At 43.1% G+C, this 20,261-nt stretch overlaps 2 protein-coding genes and 1 long non-coding RNA gene across 3 annotated transcripts; 2 read left to right on the top strand and 1 right to left on the bottom strand.

Annotated features, from left to right (window-relative positions):
• Positions 1 to 598: 598 nt before the first annotated feature.
• LOC119229408 (uncharacterized) lies at positions 599 to 6,793 on the top strand. Its single transcript, XM_037489701.2, has 4 exons — positions 599 to 753; positions 977 to 1,064; positions 5,113 to 5,180; positions 5,260 to 6,793. The coding sequence occupies exons 1-4, from the start codon at positions 668 to 670 to the stop codon at positions 6,491 to 6,493; spliced, it is 1,476 nt and encodes a 491-aa protein (XP_037345598.2). The 5' UTR covers positions 599 to 667; the 3' UTR covers positions 6,494 to 6,793.
• LOC134132281 (uncharacterized) lies at positions 1,992 to 4,249 on the bottom strand. The gene is made up of 5 exons (XR_009956821.1): positions 3,883 to 4,249; positions 2,998 to 3,072; positions 2,762 to 2,844; positions 2,479 to 2,650; positions 1,992 to 2,237 (listed from the first exon to the last, which is right to left on the bottom strand). It is a non-coding gene; the product is annotated as an uncharacterized LOC134132281 (long non-coding RNA).
• Positions 6,794 to 7,487: 694 nt separating the features above from the next.
• Positions 7,488 to 10,211, top strand: pdrg1 (p53 and DNA-damage regulated 1). Its single transcript, XM_037448492.2, has 5 exons — positions 7,488 to 7,647; positions 8,459 to 8,534; positions 8,712 to 8,786; positions 8,909 to 8,989; positions 9,410 to 10,211. The coding sequence occupies exons 1-5, from the start codon at positions 7,564 to 7,566 to the stop codon at positions 9,490 to 9,492; spliced, it is 399 nt and encodes a 132-aa protein (XP_037304389.2). The 5' UTR covers positions 7,488 to 7,563; the 3' UTR covers positions 9,493 to 10,211.
• Positions 10,212 to 20,261: the final 10,050 nt, after the last annotated feature.

Below are 20,261 nucleotides of genomic sequence, written 5' to 3' on the forward strand. Positions count from 1 at the left end.
TCTTTGCATGTCTTAAAGAAGGCAGTTGCTAACAAGTGGCTAAATAGGACTCTTCTTAACAGAGAATAATCCACCTTTTAGAGATTAGCAACACAAGATTTCATGTGCTGTGGTTGCAGTAAAAGTAGGAATGCATTGCAAGTACTAAGGATGTCTTCATCTCCTTTTTCCTTTTATCTTAATCTACTTCTTTATCTCATTGCAACCTCAGACCAGCGGTGGCTACCCTTTTTGAAAAGTACTACAGAACTACGTACTTCAACGGTACGGAGTACTATGAGGGGCTTCTTGTTTGATGCAAACTTTCTGAATAACAGTTGCACAGATTACCTTTAGATAACAATAACAATGTGTGTGAAGAGTCTTGTCACATCCTGATACTCCTGATACACCATAATGCCATTTGTTCCTCACAAAAATGATTAACAATTATTTCCACCGCAATGACGGTAGGAAACGCAGATATGTTTAAAGATGCAACATTTGATTCCCATCCATGGTGTTTTTTTGGAACATGCGTTGCCCGCGGGCCCCGGGTTGGACACCTCTGCCTCACACAGAGCCGAGTTGCGCCGCCCCCTGTTGGACGGCAGCGGGACTACGCACCGCCGGCCGTGTTTTCTAAGAAAAACACGTCGGGTTCCAGGCAGCTTCGATCAGCTTCGGGATGGGTACCATTCTCCAGAACAGGACCTTGAGATCCGCGGACACGGTCTCCATCGGGGACCCGGAGCGGAAGAAGAAGGCGGCCGGGTACGCGACCCTCTTGTTCCTCACCGTGCGCTCATGGAGACAAAGATGTGCTCGTGCCTCTCTGCAGATGCTCGCGTGTCCGCGGCGCTTTGATCTAAATACTCCTCCTCTATATTGTTACATGGGAGACCCGCCGTGTGCGCGCTGCCATTGACGGAATGTATGTTTTAGCGTTTAATCTGAGCTCTGGTCGTGTTTAATGTGTAACACTAATCTCTCCAAGCACCAAAATGGGCAGGCGGCAATCTCAAAGGAAGTCCGTGCCGCCGCCGCAGCACGCGCTGCCGGTACCGGAGAGGAACGGCGAACAGGTGAGCGAACCGCAGCCGACCACCAGACGTTTAGTTGTACAAAACATGAGCTGATGATGGCTTCGGTCGTGTGTGTGTGTTTTCTCTGTTTTAACGCCATCACTGTATTTTAGTTTTAGCGCAGTACATTTTCTGAATCATAGGAGTGAGAGAGGACCTCAACACATCGTCTTATTATTATTGAGAAAAGTCATTTATATTGCAGCTCAAATATGGAGAAATTGTCTTTGTGAACTTTGCAAACGTTGGGCTTTGGAGAAATCTCTATATTTACACATTTACAGTTCAAATATTTCATTTACTGAGAAGAGAAGTGCGAGAGGTCCTTTACACACGTACTTCAATCATTGTCAATCATAGCTTTTATTCTACACTGTAAATTATTTCCCCGTTAAATAACAGGAATTTACTGGCAGCAGGGTTACCATTATTTTCATGTTATTTTAACAGTTTATTCCTGTTAATGTTTTTTTACAGTGCACACCCGTAATGTTTTTTAACAGGAATTTACTGGCAGCAGGGTTACCATTATTTTCATGTTATTTTAACGGTTTATTCCTGTTAATGTTTTTTTACAGTGCACACCCGTAATGTTTTTTAACAGGACTTTACTGGCAGCAGGGTTACCATTATTTTCATGTTAAATCACCATTTATTTAGTTTCCTTTAAATATTGCTTTTAAAATGTATTGATTATTATTTTAGCATAGTAATGTGTACCATTGATTGTAATATACATATTTCTAGCTTGAGTTATTATAAGAATAGGCATAATACATCACATAACACTTAAGTGAAAGAAAACGAATAGTTCCATGTTCAAATGAACTTTTTTATTGTAATAGAAACACTGAAAGTTAAATACTTACAAATGTAGGCACATATAGATTGGATCAATCACAGAAAAATACACTACATTGCCCAGAATGCACCTGAACACACCTCCACTGAAAGAGAGAGAGAGAGACATAAATAATAGAACGTCTGAAAAGTAAAATTTATTGAAACAATGGCAAAGAGCATGAATGTATGTATCTATCTCACCTTTTTGAAATGAAATCCCACTGGAAGTCCATCAGTCTGCGCAAGAGGCTGGCGATGTGTGAATTTACCGTTCTTTTTTTCCCCTTTGCAGCCTTTGTCCCCTTTTCTGGGTTTATACCCACAAAGCGTCTGAAAAATTATACACGGGTTGGAAATCTAGTAATTCACACAGACTAACACTACAACAAGACAACAAATGTCCATGAACTATCCTCAACATACTATCCTATGCATCTATGAATATTGTAAGTTGCACTAAAACTTTCTAAAGCAAAGTTAATTGCTAAATCCCATCACCAGACCTGCTGAAACCATGCTTGAGCCACAGCTAGGCCAGAACAAATGCAGGTGTTAACAGACAATGTCTTACCTCTGGATGGATTCAAGTGTGCACGCTGCCTCCTCTTGGTACTGTAGGTTGAAGATATAAAAACCGGAGAAAAAAGACGCCAGCCCTGTCACAAAGGTCGACTGGATCCCTTCGCCCACAATCTGGCCCTCAATGCTCAGCATCCAGCGTTGGAAGTGGTTTCCTGTTTCTCCTGAAACAGAAATGTTTTAACTGTCAAATTTCTGTTTTAGTTTTCATTTTGAATACAGAGTTTAGTTTGATACCATTTAATTCACTACATACAACACTAAAACCAACTTACCAAGAAGTATCAGACGAGGCGTTGCAGGTAAAGCTAGTGAACTCTCAAGGTCAGCTGCACTGGCATATCAAGTCCTGAGACATCTTCGGAAAAGTGAGACAGAAGAAGATGGATGACTTGATAGGACAGCTCGACATCATCATCAAGCTGACTTCCTTCATCCTTTCATTTGTCGGTTTAGTCTTGAACAACACAAGACTTATTGATAGATTATAAGACACCATTCAAATTTCCACCTGGTTCTGAGGGATACATGCAGTGAGATCTTCTTGATCAGCAGTGTGATCAGGGATAGTGCCCTGCATCTGCATCTGTAATTAAAAACAAAAACAAATGTAATGTAAAATAGACACACCCAGGGTGGGAAATTAGCACCTGCCACAAGCCAATGGCGGGTGACTTTGCCTCGCATACAAGGCACAGTGGCGGGTGGAGTGGTTTTCAGCGCTCTAGTCTGTGACACATATAGCTAATCTGAAGTACAGACTAGAGGGCTACATTGGGATTGTGTGCCGCCGGGTCCCGCGAGACCCAACGCAAATCTCGCAGGAGCGCCAGCGGGCGGTTTAAAAAAAACACAGCGGAATCAGAACCATCCCACACCAACCGTCCCGTATTACCCGGAACATCCCGAATTATGGGCAATTTAGATTTGTCCCGGCCGGGACAGCTCCAGTCCCGATTCCCTATCACAGCCTGCTAAGTCAATGACGCGCGAATAACTCCCGGATGTTGTGAAGTTGTGACGCATCAGACCAGTGCGCGCGGGTGCCGGGTGACCAGAGCGGAGCATGTGAAGTTGTTCAAGCCCGGCCGCCGACGCTAGCCCCCCCCCCGCCCCCGTTGAGACCGCCCGCTAGCCCCCCCGCCCCCGTTGAGACCGCTAGCACTAGCATTATTTATAGATTTAGATCGTATACATGAACGGACATAAAATAAGCGCATTGTTTTGTAAGATTAATGGACAAACTATCGAAACTTTGCTAGCTTGAATCACCTCGGCTCATTAGCAGCTAGCTAAATTAAACTTCATAGTGCAAGTCCGTGGCGTTTAGTATACCTCAACATCACTGATAAATGTTAACTATGCATGACTTTAAAGAAATTCTAGTTAATCTCACCGGATTGTTGTGGTTTTCCTCGATGTAACCAGAGCGATCCTCCGACATGGAATGGCCGTGTGTCCGTTGCGTTGCAGGTTCAAATGCCTTCTTACTCGCTCTTTGCCAGAATGCAAAAAATACTGTATGAACCTGTTATTTCAGAAAGTGGCGCGAACGTGATCAGAAAGACACACACACACACACACGCACACACACATCTACACACACATATACACACACAGATTTGGAGCGCAGTTAGTCAATTAAATGTTAGGTGTCTCGTTTAAAATCGGGAGGTATGATTATGGTAATAAAAGCAAGATGATTCTTTATAACATTTGCAGTACAGAAATCACGTGGTGTTCTGTCTAACCTTCATTCAGTGAATGCATACAATATTTAATTTCTTAATATGCAACATCGACAATATTGAATTAGTCATTGTTTTGCAACTTACAAAAACGAAAAATTGCTAACTTCTCCAATGATAAATAATATATTTTTTATAATCTAAGCATAAAATTGCGTTTATCGGCACTTATCCCCAAAACATGACCATACCAGACCATCTAACTCTGGCCGCCATCTTTGAATGTTCGGTTGTGCTGTTAAATAACAAAAATGAATGTTATTTAGCAATGAGGTGTTAAATAACATACATGAGGCGTTATTTAACATGTATTCCCTAAAAATTTACAGTAAGCTGCAGTTATTACAAATAACAGGTAAATCATGTTGAAATTTGGGTGTAAATTAACGGAAACATTTAACAGTGTAGTTACATGTTTGATACTGTAAATGACAACATATAGGTGCAAAATTCAAGTCTGCTGAGTTGACCGCAGTTATATTGAATACGTTCAGAACTTTAGGTCGAATAGTTTAACAGGAAATAGCTGTGTTTTAAAATGTATATACAATATATATATATATATATATTAAATACATTACATAACTGTTAAGCAGTGGTGGTCAGTGGAACATTTTCTAGCTAGCTAAACAGTGAAGCTTAAAAAACATATTGCTACATTGTTGTTAAACACTTTTTGCAACCATGCGAGTGAACATATTTGGAGTGCGGAGGAGTGACGGCTAATCCATAAATTCATTACCATAAAGCCATGTTTACTGAGGAAAGAAATCAAGAAGTAGACATTTTCTCATAGACTTCTATACAAGGAGTCGCCGTGCTGCACAGGAGGTCATGCAAGCCTTTCTCAGTGATAACGTGTGTTCCTGTGATCACAGAAGCTGCAGCAGAGAAGAAAGCAGAAACCTAGAACCCTGTCGACCAAACGTCTTACTACTCAACATAGGTGAGGTTTCTGTGTTGTGCAAAGGTTGTGCTCATTCTGCCCGGGAGCTCTTATGGAATAGTTTGCTTTTCCGCTATAGTGCTCAGGGAACCTCAGAAGCGGAGTCGGCTTCTCAGACCTACTTTCCACCTCACCGCCTGCCTTGTTCGAGTCGTGATCCGCGTGAGACGGCGTCCCCAGACGGGGGGAGCCAGAGCGGCCACGCACAGGGCGACAGCGACACCGACTTGTCTGATTCGGAGAGGCTTCCTGTGGCGCCCTGTTCTCGGGTTCCTCCACCGCTCCAGCTGAGGCCGGAGCTCATCGAGGCTGAGGACGGGGCCTCCTGCAGGCCCGGAAGAAACAACCACGGGTCTTCGGACTTCCCAGATTTCCTCCCTCCGCCTTTCAACTCCTGGAGCCTTGGCCAGCTGGCTGTCTTCTACAACATGGAGGGCCGGGGGGCCCCTCGGCCCAGGCCCGTGGGCCCTTTGGAAAGGTACATGGAGAGGATGCTGCAGCTGGAGTGGCGGCAGATCCGGACCGTCCAGGAGGAGGGCGGGACGCCGGCGGGGTCGGATGCCGTATACAGCTGCCACCGGGCAGCCGGCGCCGCCTCCTCTCGCCTCAGCTCTCCGAAGTGCATCCTTCAGTGTCAACGTTCCTTCCCCCTCACCTTCCTCTCCTCCCTGGCCAGCCACTGCGCCCTGCTCTCCGGCTGCGCCTGCACTCTCTGCCGCATCCGATACACGGCCTGCTGCACGACGTCGTCGTGCTGCCGCTCCGCTCGCCAGTCCAGACCGAGTCCCGCGCCAGAGCGCGGCAGCAGGGGCCCCGCGTCGCTCCCCAAAAGGAGCTACAGCGAGAGCCGGCTGCACTCAGCGGACAGGAGCTCCGCGTGCCGGGCTCAGAGGTCGGGCAGCCCCACACGGACCAACGGCCACCTGAGGAGGATGCAGGCGTCGGGTAACATCCGCAACCCCGCTCACGGTGCCGGCGGCAAGCCTCAGGCCACCGCCAGGGACCCAAGAGTCGGGGACCTTTCGGGAGCAAGGGGCGGCGGGTCGGACTACAGGCCCGGGGGGTTCCTTCGGAGGAGGAGCGGCTCCGAGCAGAAAAGAGGCGGAGTCGAGGGACAACGAGGTGCTATGGAGAAAAGACGAAGCGGCTCCGAGTGTAGAAGAGGGGGAGCCGAGCGGAGGAGAGCGGCCGAGCTCCGGGAACGGGAGATCACACCCGATGCCGTCGATGCAATAATGGACAATTTACCCGGGTCCAAGAATTACCCAATAAACAGAGCAAACAGGCCGAAGCAGGTTGAATTTGTAACATAACAGCAAGTTGAGGGCTGTTAGTGTACTACTTTTATTTATTTATCCATCAGCATATGCGTTTATTCTTTGATTATAAATGTGTATTTTCAATCATTTTCACTTGATTGAACAAGCTGATAAAAAGGGCAGTAGGATTGTAAATGTACTTTTCTTTCTCGAATGGATCTTTTGTCTTTTTCTATTTATAGCTGAATGATTCCGTCTAATCCAATGTTGTGATTACAGTCCAATAAGCTAATATGTCTATGAATGTTTACATTTCTTATTGATCAAAGATACAATAAATTATTTGAGAATGTGGATGTTTGTTGTGGTGAGGGATTTAAATGAACCAGGGAGCCTTTGTCAGCACAATACATAATGAATCTATTTGTCTACAGGAGTTTTCAACACAGCACTATAGATTCAGTTTGAGTTTGTTAAACTGCATAATAAAAGTTATCCCCTTTCAACTCATGGGTACACGTGTGGAAAAAGCTCTGCGGCGGTAAAGGAAGAACTATTAGGGCCAAAACCCAGCTGCATTCGGACAAATAACCTACTTTCTCAGGTTTAACAGAGAAACCACCAACATGAAGCTGACGAGACGGCTCAAAAACAGTCAATCAAACCAAAGAAATGTCAACAAGCGGTGAACTTGGTGTCTGGACCTCATTCCAATATACTTATAATGTATGCACCTGCTTATTGCTGTTTACTAAACTTGAGCCTGCGCAGGTTTTAATTGGGGGGGAGGAAGGGAAAGCTTTTCAAATGAACACTAAAACACAATCTAGCGCTGCCTATTTGGTCAAGTGACAACATCCATAAAAAATGTGCATTTTCAAAAGCAATGTTCTGTTTTCTCAACACAATCTTGAAAATGTCAAATTCGGGTGTATAAGTTACCCCTTTTTTAATGAAGAACATAGATATTAACATTAACAAAAAGGATGTGTCGTTGTCTTAGCTCATTACGCCGGAGTAGTTTGTGATGTTCCATGTTCACGTATCATCTATTGTCATGAGGCGGCCTTTCTGTTTCCTGTCGTTGTTTGAGCCCGGACGTATTTTGAAGACTCACCGCCATCATGGACGCTCTACCAGTGCGTGTTTTGGAGTACTTGACAGAAGTTGAGGAGGCAGCTGAGGATGTTCTCACCACCAAACAACAAGTAATTAAATACTTACTGGGTAACAATAAGATGTTAATAACGGGTAAGGTAATGTTGATGTAGCGATACGTCAGCCGCTGACGATGTTAGCAGCTAACGGCTAACTAGCTCGCGCTTTAGCAATAGTTATATTTCTATTTAATTAACGTCAAATGAGAAAACATGCCCAGGAACACGGTGTGATAATGTTGACTGGCCAGATAAAAAACATTTTGAGTAAAAGTCAATGCTACACTCAGTAGCTTAGCTTAGCTTTAACGTTAGCAACTTCTATTCAGTGAACTTGCATCGGAACAAATAACAGTCGCTGTCGGTCTTTTTAGTAAGTTACACTGAGTGTTAGACCGTCATTGTATGAGCTGTAAAATAGTATTGTTTTGATGAGATTACACCTTTTCCTGGACTGCTAAATATGCAAACAAAGCAACAATATCCTCTATTTACATGAAAGACGTCATCAATGACACATGGCCTCACTTTGATAAATACAGAAGCTGTTAATGTCACTTGAAACTTTATTGTACTCCATTGTTTTGACCCAGTTTTTTATTTAGTTTTGTTAATACATTGATGTATATTATGTAATGATATACAGCAGTAACAGACATTTAAACAATGCCACTATACAGAACAATTCCTCCACCTGAAACACTGTCTGATCTTACACATTTTCAACTATTCAACACAACTGTTGTCTGTAATTTGGAATATTTTATCATCAAACCAACTAGTTTTTAAATGGGTAACCCATTCTGTTGAAACACCATGATGAAACAGCCTCACTTGCTGTACATTTGTGTGGATGTTTCAGATAGTGGACCTGGACACCAAGAGAAACGGCAACAGAGAGGCATTGAACGCACTGAAAAATGAAATGTCCGATACAGGTGAGCACCCCTTTGTGACAGGATGTTGTCAGAGAAGAGTAAAGGCTTCTTTATGCTTCGGTGTGACCAACCATTCATATTGCAATGTCATGGACACGTTGGCTCAGTTTGGGGAAACCAACCCTGTGTGGATTTGACAGTGGACGGAGTCTGAACGGTCACTGCTGTCATCCACAGATACGGTGAAGGTTTGCTTTGGAAGCTTGTTCATTAAACTTCCCAAATCGAAGACAGGAGAGATGATCCAGAAAGGTTTTTTTTACATTTTTCATTAATTTCCTTCATTTCATTTCATTCTTACATTTTGGAATAAATAGAGGTTGTGGACACATGTGAGATCCACTTGAACTCTTTCCTTCTTTCTCATCTGTTAGACCAAGAGCAGCTGGACAAAGAGATAAACGACCTCCGCGCAGCACTCAAAGCAAAAGTCAACCTTCTAAATGAAATGCAAGGTATGAAAGCAAATCTTAGTTGGCCCACTGTGAAATGCTCATTAAAGGAACAGGTCAACATTTACTGAAATACACTAACCAGAAGATCGATACTATCTTTCCGACCATCTCCAACACCAGAGCTAGTCCCACGCAGACAGGGAAGGATTATTAATGTAGTTGGTGCTAACCGACACGCATTAATCATGGTGTCCGCTCCCACCTTTATGGGTCTTTTATTTATTTTTTAAACTGAACTGAATAGACTGAATGAAAGTACAACTTATTTCCTGTCCCTCTGCACTCAGCTGCACAACTTTACGGCTTGTTTACTCTGTAATATCATGAGCGTAGTGTTGTCTGTGAAGGTGGCGGCTGCAAGTGATTTGCAGTTCATCACAGAAGTGTGAAAACGATGTGCGTCTTTTTGCTTGTTTGCAGGAAAACCTCAGCTGAGAGGCTACAATCTTTCTCCTCTGTCCGCCGATGAAGTCCGAGCTGTTAACAGCCTCCTAAAGAGATGACGTCAGATCTGCTGACAAGGACGTAAAAGGATAAGACACGTGGACAATAATAATAATAACTACGTTACCCTCCTGCATGACTGACAACAGGGATCTAATCAATATCTCCATCACCTGCCTGTGCCATGTGCTTTTTATTGTTGCCGGAACATGTGTGTTTTTTCGTTCTCAAATCTACAAAAACAGCATAGATACTACAGAAAGTGTCATTTAGCCACTCCCTCTTCCCATTTGTGGTGCTAGCTTGCACATGCGTGGTATCGAGTCTCCTGCTAATGTAAATGACCTGATGGATTATGTCATAAAACAATATTGGATCTGTACTACAACTTGTTTAAAGACCCGGAATGTTCCTGCACAGGATCCTGTGACAGTTAGTTACTGCTCGTTCAGTCATTGAGCCTCGGTGGTGTGCTCCTGCTTCTCCAACCTTTCGGGACATAAGGCCCAAAGATCTCCGATGGACAAGAAATACGGAGGAAAAGAGCTCCTTTTGAAGTCAGGAGTCAATCTTGAGGGTGGGGAGGGCACTAACCTTGGAAAATGCCACTAGGGGGCGGTGCAGCACAGGTGTACAGCAGAGAGGCGGTGGGGGGCAACTCTGTTTAAAGATGGGTTTTACTCTGCTTATGCTCGCGTTATCATTCAACTCTTCTTGTGGGTTTTTGTCACATAACTCTGTTTACCACCTCGTCTCCTGAATAAATGCATTTAATGTGTTTATGCTTTGGGCGTTTCCTTTTGAGCAGTGAGAGTGGTGACCTTATGACCTTAGTTTTCTCTTGTTTTTTGTTTGGTCTCTGACTCAGACATACTGTAGATCCTTAAATACAATGTGAGCACAAGAAGACACGGCCGCCCCGGGGCAGCGCATGGAGCTGTGGTCGAGTTTATTTTTTTCTTCGTTTTACTCACTCTCTCCTCGGACCATAGCTATGACTGATCTCTGAGTCAAAGGATGGGGACGTGCTTGTCACTTGCTGTCAACGTGCCAAGTTGCCACACAATAATAGTAATAAATAGAATTTAATGTAGATTTTAGTAGTTACATATTTTAAGTGTGGGGTAGATAAACATTTGAAAAAAGTGGATATACTTTTTTTTACATTTGCCTGCTGTTAATGTATTGCATTAATTAATACTAGGGCTGTCAAATGATTAAAAATTTTAATCAAATTAATTAGAATTTTCAGTGGATTAATCATGATTAATCACACCTGAATCCTAACCATTTTTTCTTTCTGAAATGCATACTAAAGATAAATAACAGGACACAGATACATAATTATCATTATTATCATTATTATTATTTTTTACATAAATACATGTTATTGATATTTGATTTTTTAATTCATTTCAGAAAATAATCAAAGCAATGTTATTATGATCAGTTACAGACTGCATGGCTCTAGAAGGGTCTTGAGCCTCTGCAGTTTATCCCACTCTGCTGTGAGTTTGTGCTCCTGAGGGCTGCGATGACCAGACATGACCAGACATGTCAACCCTCCCGATGTTTCAAAGCCCCTACCGAAAATCTCCCGGACCGACCTTTCTCCCGATTTCCACCCGAACAACAATATTGCTGCACCACCCGCCGACTGGCGCTGCAAAGAAATCCGCTAGCACCCCCCATTTCAGTGTGAAATATTCCCATACCTGGGAGGATTTAGATCGCATTGGCTTCTCTTCCTCCGCATGTTTCAGAACAGTATTACGGTCTCTCCGATGGTCTTTCCTTTACCTCAGCGCTGCTTTTTTTTTTCTTAGCAAAGCTCTGCTGGGCGGAGCTTTTGTTTTTCTCTGTTCTGCTGCGCGAGAACGAGGGGGGGGGGGGGGGGGGTGCGGGTCTCTGGCGCAAACGACTTGCTGAACCTGACGGCGTGACATATGCCTGCAGGTGGCAGTAATGTGTTGTATAGGATGAAGTGCATTCCCTAGAGGAAGAGGCACTTTACTGACCTGAATAATTTGTCACATTGCGCATGCGTGAAATGCGTCAAAAAAATTGACGTAATTAACAACAAACAGCTGATTAACGCCGTTAACACGCTATTTTTGACAGCCCTAATTAATACATGTATTTATTGACTGGCTGAGGGGGTTGTGTATGGAGGACAAAAAATGAACAAATGTATAAAAAAATGCGTAAATACACGTGAATGAATAAATACATTAATGTATTAATATGAGTTTACACCGAAATAGAACATAATTAAATAAATCAATTTCTACATTTCTGTATTCCTACATTTATTTATTTCTACATTTCTGTATTTCTTCATTTATTTATGCCTGTATTTCTGTGTCCGTATGTAAATCAGCTTATGCAGTCCGAACCTCATTCTTGAACAGGATTGATCAAATAGAAGAGCAAGACAGAAGCAATCAATCCAGCCGTCCTCCTCGCCTGCGCCGTCTTGGTGTCGACCGAAAGTCCTTCTCCATAGTGACCCCAAACTCCTCCCACACTCGCTGCTTTGCCTCCATCACGGCAGAGGCTGCTGCCCTTCGAGCCTGTCGGTACACTGCAGCTATCTCCAGAGACCCACTGGATATCACAACCCGGAAGGCCTTCTTCTTCAGTCGGAGGGCTTCACTGACCACCGGTGTCCACCACGGGGTTCGAGGGTGACCGCTCCTTGATGCACCTAAGACCTTGAGGCCACAACTCACTGCTCACAGCTTTAGCAATGGAAGTTTTGAACATGGACCACTCTGGTTCAATGTCCCCTACCTCCACAGGAATGTGGGCAAAGCTCCGCCGGAGGTGTGAGTTGAAAATCTTTTGGACTGCAGCCTCCTCCAGACGTTCCCAGTTAACCCGCACTACACGCTTGGGTTTACCAGGTCTGTCCTGAGTCTTCCCCCATCCTCTGACCCAGCTCACTACCAGATGGTGATCAGTTGACAGCTCTGCCCCTCTCTTTCTCATAAAAGTTACCATCACTAAATATTACGTACATTTGCAAAACCATATAAAGCTACTTTTACTTTTTTTTTAAGATAGTAAATAAAACGAGTAGAAAAAATGACCACAATCAACTTACTTCATTATCATATATTCATATATATATACACACACACACAGTGCTGTCATTAGCATTATTTATACTTTTGTGTTGATCTTTTTATTCATGTGAAACCGCAAGGAGTTTGGGAAATAAGAATGCAATTCAACACTGATTTAATCAATTTATTTAACTTCCCCCTGTGTCATGCAGCTGGTGACAGAGGCATTCATTGGAGCACGTCTGATATTAAGAATACATTTTGTACAAAGACATTCAACACATTGGACCGGGGACCTTCAGCATTGCAGCCGAACTTCAGGAACCAGGACACCAGGCTGACGATGACCACACGGTCCAGTTAACTCCAACCTCCATGTGGACCTGCAGTTAAAAGGGTTCAGGTTAAAGGGTCTGTTCATCCAAAAGTTTAAGTTCTTATGGTCAACATTTCTAAAGATGAGTTATTTTCAGTTGGTTATTTATATTTCAGAACCTTGTTGTAAATATCACTGGTTTTATAACTTCATTGGATTCTGGATGAAAATGAGCAGCTATGACAACAGAAAGAGATGAATTACAATTCCAGAGAGCCGATGAATTAATATATAGGGAAAAGAGAGCTATGATGTATAATCGTCTCCCTAAAACACTTGTTTGATCACAACATTTTAGCCCATAATATGCAGACTAAAAATGTACAGTTAGTTACATTATTATGGAAGTAAATCTGTGTCATCAGGTTTTGAATTTCTAGCACTAAATATTTATGCATTGAAAGTATGTATCTGAATGTTTTTCAACGTTAAAATACTGCAAAAAATCCAATCACAAATAATTCAACGGTAAAATATTCAACTGCAAAAAATTCAACCACCATAAATTCAACCGCAAAACATTCAACCACAACATCCGGGACCTCAAGGAAGAGCAATCGATTCTAGATTCAAGATCAGGAGCGTGCGTCAAGCAAAAGGAGCGAGCACCCAATACAACTTGGGCTTGTCGGCAGCAGGGTGATCAGATTGTAGCCATGTCCAATAATAACGGGGCTTTAACTCTTCTTCATGCCATCAGTGTGGTTTGTGTCTGTAAGATTCCGTAATAGACAGCTGACATTTGTACATTAACAGACTGTATTGGACATGAACTAAGCTGAAGTTAAACGAGAGCGTACAGCCGTGCAGAATACGCCTCTTCTTCTAGTTTGGAATTAATTTAATGATGCTGAGATGCTTCGACAAAAAAAGCGAACAGAAATGTAGAAATAAATATATGATACAGACCCATAAATAAATAAATTAAGAAATGTAAGAGAATGAAGACATAAAAATATGGTATGTATTTGTTTATGACGTGTTTTATTATCAACTTTTATTTATTTGTGGTTACAATTAATTCACTTATTTCCATATTTATTTCATACATTTCATTTTTTTTTTATTTATCTTCACTTTTTTTAACGCATTTATTTATTTATTCCTGTACTTTTTATGCATGTATACATTTATTAATTCTTTTTCAAGATTTGGAGGTTTTGGTAATGAGTGCTTTGATTTCAAAGTGATATCAGAATAAATATTTCTTTATGTAATTACTGCTGATTTGATTTTGTTGGGTCACAAACAATCCTAACACAAAGCTGACACCACAAAAAAGCACTTTAACTGGACACCCCTTTGTTGTTACAAGGGCGTATACAGTCAATGTCGGGATCATTGTCTGACCCATTGTGTGTGTGTTCTGTCATTGTTCCCGCCCCTGATTGTTGCATCGCTGCAGAGGATCAAGCCGATCGGCAAATACAGTGCCAAATTAGATGATCTAATCTCCTGAATATTAAAGTTAAGTATTTGGATTTCTGTGGCACAGAAATCATTCACTTTCTGACCTTTTTTTTATTTGCAGACATTCCTTTCCAACACGTCTTCCACTGCCATTCCTCTGTTGAAGGACATTCCTCTGGTGTTCTCAGGAGCATCCATGCCAGGTGAGAGGTACATCTGTGAAACAGCCTCAATTTCCCCTGAGATTGCTCTAAGATTGCAGGACAGGACTGGGGAAAGAAGATGAGACGTGGCGTCCATCTCAGAACTGTGAGGAGGAGGAAACAAACCATTCGAAGTCCCTCTCCATCGGCGAGACGGCAATTGTTTTCTGGAGTAAATGCTGGGCTGGGAGGCCAAATAGCCAAACTGATCCACGGACAATAAGATAATTTACTGACTGTCTTTTCAATGTTTGAACCAAAAGCAGAGACGCTTTGACTGGCACCGAAGCCCGATGGGGCGATTAGAGCGTGACAGCTCACTGTGACTCTGTATGCCTCTGTGTGTGTGGATGGCTCAACAGTGAACGGTCACCAAAACCCTCATGACGGGATGAAATAACAGCTGCATCACACGTGCTGAAAGCCCAATTCCTGTCCACCAGTGGTTGAAGGAATGCAAGCATACGAGGCCGAGGACATGGACTGGGCTCTTTTCCACACACTAACGCTGAAAAGATGTCCATTTGAATGACCGTGAGGCTCTGGAGGACACTAGTACGCATAATATCCTCAGAGAGGCCAAGCTTCTGTAAGTGCTCCTAAACAAGGGCCAAGCCCACATAAAGACCTCTGAGCGGGTAATTCCATGGGGCTCTGCCAGGGCTGGCCATTTACTGTCTGGAGCCTTCCTGTACTTGGTCAAAAATCATATTCTCGTGTATAACCAATGCGTGAGGGAATCCTCTACCAGCGGAGGATTGTCCCAATACTTGGAGAGAACCAGAGAGCTCAAACAGAGCTCTCCCATATCTATGTGATCAGGTCAGCATGGAGGCTCCAGTCCAACTGGCCGAGTATCGACATAATGTTCAGTTCACCAACAACATTCATTCGGTTGATGGAGAAGTCGCAGTGAATTGGAGACACGTACCTGAGGACGCTCAGATGTCCCTGTTCAAGAGTTCTCGTAAGTCCACACGCTCCATTCCACTCCCAGATAAATGGTGACAGGTGAGAGGAGCCCGGGATACACAGATGTGTGTCTGTCAGACCGCTTCCTCCCTGGAGAAACTAGATTGTTCAGATAAAACCGTATCCTCACATCTGTATCTCGGGCCACCTTTTCTAAACATCTGGAGGTTTGTGGTAAACATTCTCGCTTTTCAAATGAGCAGCTCCCCTTAAACGATGCACTGCTCTCCACCGGGCATTCGTACCAGCACACTGTACACCCTTTTTGTCAAATGATGGACACAAGGTGAGGCCGCCGTCGCTTGTGTGGGAGCATCTCCAAGGCAACCGATCCGGAGGGTGCATCTCTCCCTGCACAATGTTTGGTGACATCAGCCCCCCGAACAAAGTGGTTTAGAGGAGAGGGCCCACAAACACTCACAAACGTAAAGGGATGAGGAGAGCAGGCCACTGCACTCAATCCACCACTGCTGTTTTTACAGTTTTTCAGTGTGAAGAATGTGCTGCAGCTGAGTCCCAGGGTTCAGTGTTTCATTTCAAAACAGTGTCAACACGATACAACTTTTCATACACAATTCCCGTCAAAGCTACCTGCTTCACTTCTTTGAGTCCTGAGGATGGGCCCATGTGGCATTTCTTAAGACCTGCCGTAAGGCCGTAATATCCCCCTCAGAACAGCAGGACGAGGGTGCTGGGCAGCTGTGTGCAAAATACCTAGTGGAAATTTGGGTATCCTTGCCTGTCCCATCTGGCAGGTTACAAACATTGAGTGAAACTAAATGTGTGAAGGCTCTTGTTTATATTCATAGGAATAAGATCAAGAAAACAGGGAGCTGATATTAACAAATGTTTGGCTGATCAGACGAATGAGTTCCTTTGGAGACCCAGTCCAGTCGTGGTCTCAGCCTCAAACACATGCACACATTACATACAAACAAATTTAGCCACCAGCGGCTATTAGGTTTTCACAACAGGGGGAAGAATCTCCTCCTTTGGCCAAATCAAAGTTGCAGGAAGCAGCAAGCAGGTTTCAGAGTTCCTGAAGGTGAAGAAAATCCCTTCAGCCAGTGTTGAGACCAGTCATAACGCTGTAAAGCAATACAAAACTCAAACTACAGCTTCAAACCTTTTAACTTCAAAATGTGAACATAAGAGTAGTGTAAAGAAAGAAAAGTATTGCAGTTGACTCAGGTACCGAAAGGACGCACAGGAATCTGCGTCGCATTTCAGTCCAAGAACCCAACCCTAAAAATAAGAGATCATGGGTTGGTTCGGAGGCTTTGAAGTTGCTGGAAGGCATTTGACAGCCCTGAGTTCATTCGGAGGCCGAGTGCAGCCGTGTTGCTGACAGCTTTCTTGTGGCAGCTGATGATTCACCTTTGCCCAGGCTGCTATGATACAGAGCATCCTCACAGAGATTCCTTTGGTTCCATCTAGTTTGTTTTGGCCAATCGGTTTTCAAATATTTTTTCTGCAGCAATATCTGTGTTAATTTTATATAGTTATTCGACATAGTTCATTTAGTACATTGTGACACTAAATGACTATTAGGACTGTGGAAATAACCAGCTGCTCTTTCCAACACAATTCAATGGTGTTCTGTTTCAACCTCCAATTTGTTGAGGTTATTATCTGGGCCTACTTGACCCTTCCTCAGGGTCCTGCAAGGTCTTTCACCTCGTCTTTCCTTCCATTAATCCTAAATGACCCTCCCAATCCACCGTGGAGCCCACACCATCACTAACTGCCCTCCCTGACCAAAGAAGGGTGCTTGATATGCATTTAAGGATACATTTCCAGGATGTCAAACTGATTTAGAAGCAAAATGCATGTTGCAAAGTGGAGATAGACGCTACAGGTCACAGTGTTAAAGTAAACCAACTCATCCCCTTTGCGATGAGGTAAGAAGACACAATGCTTTTTGTAAGGCCGGGCTGGCTGTTACGTTAAAAAGAAAAGGCAGAAGCTAACGTTAGTAAATTACGCTAAGCTACTCTGCTAATGTCTCTGTTTTACCTGTTTTGTAAAAATGTAGTATTGTAGGAACTTATATCTCCTTCCATCCTCTTGGGGTAACAAGTATCACTATAATGCAATGTTTAACCATGAAGAGCTCTAAATCCTCTGAACCAGCCTGACAGTGGAGGAAATATGAAGTCCGTTTGACAACCGAGCCGTGCTAGCTGTCACACGCTTTCAAGGCAGGCTGATGCTACGCTATAACTTAATAAAGGCTCATTTGGTTGTATTTGGAAGTGCCCTTCCATGCAATAGAATAATCAACTTGACCGACGCGATCATAGGCCTAAATGATGGCAGTCGGTAGACCAGTGGCGTTCTAAGAATAGGTATGGTGAAGACTTTAAATGCAGGACTGTATCTTGAGTTTCATTTGGTTCATCTCTAGCGCCACAATCTCCACTAGCCACAGGCTCGTGTTCTACAGACACGCAGCTGGGTCCGATTTGCGAGTAACTTAATTGGAAAGCCGTGTGCAAAGAGCCGTGGTCTCCTGTGAGGTCCTCACCTTACAGGTTGTCCAGGGTTCAAAGCAACACAAAGAATTAAAGCAGGGATTTGTGCCACTTTCACTCAACACAGAAATGCTACCATCACCAAAGCCAACACCTCACTGAGAGTAGCCTTTGTTAGAATTTGCTTTTAAAAAAGGCAGGAAAAACACCCAAATAATACCTTAACAAATTTGAGATTGAAACAGAGCAACATTGAATTGTGTTGGAAAGAGCTGGTTATTTCCCTATGCCTATAGTCTTTGTGTCACAATATATATAATAACTATAATATAAACTCAATCTTTCCTGCAGAAAAAACAGTGGAAAACGGATTGGCCAAAGCAAACCAGATGGAACCAAATGAATCTGTGATGATCCTCTGTATCGTAGCAGCCTGGGCCTGCACTGGGACCGGGCACAGCAAAGTTGTCAGTAACACGTTAATTCAAACCAGCGACGTTTAGGCTTCTCCGCTGCAGTTACACCTCTGAGTTTGAGCAGTAAGCCCAGGATGCCTCCACATGTTGACGTTGTTATGTTAACCCACGAGCACCGCAGCTCTCCAACACGCTCACAGAGGGAGGAGTGAGCAAATGGGTTTTAAGTTGGTCCTGCAAACGGACCCTTTAAGGTCATGTTAAAGTCAACATTTTTGAATCCTTTGCGATTGTCGTCTGGAATCACATCATTTAATTCCATGGAAAACTCCATCTCTTTGCGTTGTTAGGTAAGCGGTGGTGTTGCTGTTCAAAGGCATCATAGTCCCATAGTACTCTTCAGTTCAGTATTGTTCAGGTGTTAATTGGTTCAAAATGAACCTATAATTGCACTGTTCCCAGGTGTAAAATATTTATCTTATTCATGCGATAATTTTGCCCTTTATACAATCACTGCTTCCCTACATGACATAACGTGCAATCATCTTAGTTTTTGTTATTTTTGTTATTAGAATAAACAATAATTGCTGATGGGAGTTGTTGTTTTTTTAGCTGTGGTAAAACGCTTCACCACCATGAGTACACGTGTTGGGACAGGAACAACTCCTGGGATGAATGGGGGGTGAGGGGCTTATAATGTTAACGCCTAAAGGAAAAAGGTCAAATTCTGGAGAGCTCAAAGAGGTCAACTTGAAAACATTTGCAGTTGTTATGAGATTTTATCATGTGGCGTTACTTGGAAGAATTGGTCTTGGAACCGTAATCTCATAACATTGTGGTCAGCCACCGAATAACATTTCTTAACATTATTCAACCTGAAGCCACAATCAGCGAGGCGCTACAGAGAGAATGCAAGTGGAATTTGCGGTATACAAGAGACCTCCTTCTCAAATACCCCTCAGCCGAGGAGGAATTATTAACATCGCAGTAAAGTGTGTTGTCATGTTGCCAATGCTCCCAACGGCTCTTCAGTCCGTCTTTTAGAAATTCCATAAACAAGCATGAATTCTTTGTCGATGTAGGTTTCTGGTTATGGAGGGAAAACAGAAGCTCTAATCTAGTGGGATTTGAAAAAGCATAGGTTTTCGATTCAATTTCCTTTGTGAACCCTAATATCATGATGACCAGATGACTCTGTGGTCCTTATATGCACTCAATAGAAGTGAACTTAAAAATGTCATTGCGTCAATGCCAATGCATTTTCCTATCATAAAAAAAGGCAAACGCAAGTATTTCTATTGGTGATATCGTCCAAGCCGCGCATCTAAGTGGCGTCTAACATGTTGGATCTTTGTCCAATCATGATCAATCATTAAAATGAATGAATGTTATCTGACATCCAGCCTACCGCAGAATGCTTAAACCATATTTCTTGATGATGAACTGAGAATATTTAAACATTTTTTGGGGTCTAACTTGGCTGGTCAGAGACTAGATTTCGGTGTTTTTCAGTGACAATCCAGACGTGTACTACTGCGTTGATCAGTTCAAACTCAAATTCATTAAAGGGGTCCGCCACATTAATGGGTTCCATTCCCACTTTTGCCGAACATCCCAACATGTTCGTTACAAAACATTGGTCTGTAGCCGTGGTCATGCATCTTGTCTCATCCGATCCCGCTGAGGCACGGTAACTTTTGGATGCTCAGACATTGTATTTGGCGTGCACTGGATTGGGATGAACCCCAGCACACGCTAACGCGGCCTGGCTTGCATTAAGCTCTGATCTCATTGAGATGAGGACAGCATCCAGAAAGGTGTCAAACAGAGGTCCCATCATCTCTCCAGAGGAGAGAAAAGGGAAACGAGAGAAGGAAAATCACTTGTGACCTGCTGTTTGAGTTTTAAA

Source organism: Pungitius pungitius, chromosome 8 (genome assembly GCF_949316345.1).
Source record: "Pungitius pungitius chromosome 8, fPunPun2.1, whole genome shotgun sequence".
In the NCBI taxonomy this organism is placed as follows: domain Eukaryota; kingdom Metazoa; phylum Chordata; class Actinopteri; order Perciformes; family Gasterosteidae; genus Pungitius; species Pungitius pungitius.

What these genes read in the sequence shown, in the direction of transcription:
- LOC119229408 (XM_037489701.2), top strand. Translation starts at nt 668, where the DNA reads ATGGGTACCATTCTCCAGAACAGGACCTTGAGATCCGCGGACACGGTC. An exon ending in CGGAGAGGAACGGCGAACAG is followed by an intron (nt 1,065 to 5,112) that starts GTGAGCGAACCG and finishes CTGTGATCACAG; the next exon opens with AAGCTGCAGCAGAGAAGAAA. An exon ending in CGTCTTACTACTCAACATAG is followed by an intron (nt 5,181 to 5,259) that starts GTGAGGTTTCTG and finishes TTTCCGCTATAG; the next exon opens with TGCTCAGGGAACCTCAGAAG.
- pdrg1 (XM_037448492.2), top strand. Translation starts at nt 7,564, where the DNA reads ATGGACGCTCTACCAGTGCGTGTTTTGGAGTACTTGACAGAAGTTGAG. An exon ending in AAATGAAATGTCCGATACAG is followed by an intron (nt 8,535 to 8,711) that starts GTGAGCACCCCT and finishes TGTCATCCACAG; the next exon opens with ATACGGTGAAGGTTTGCTTT. An exon ending in CCTTCTAAATGAAATGCAAG is followed by an intron (nt 8,990 to 9,409) that starts GTATGAAAGCAA and finishes GCTTGTTTGCAG; the next exon opens with GAAAACCTCAGCTGAGAGGC.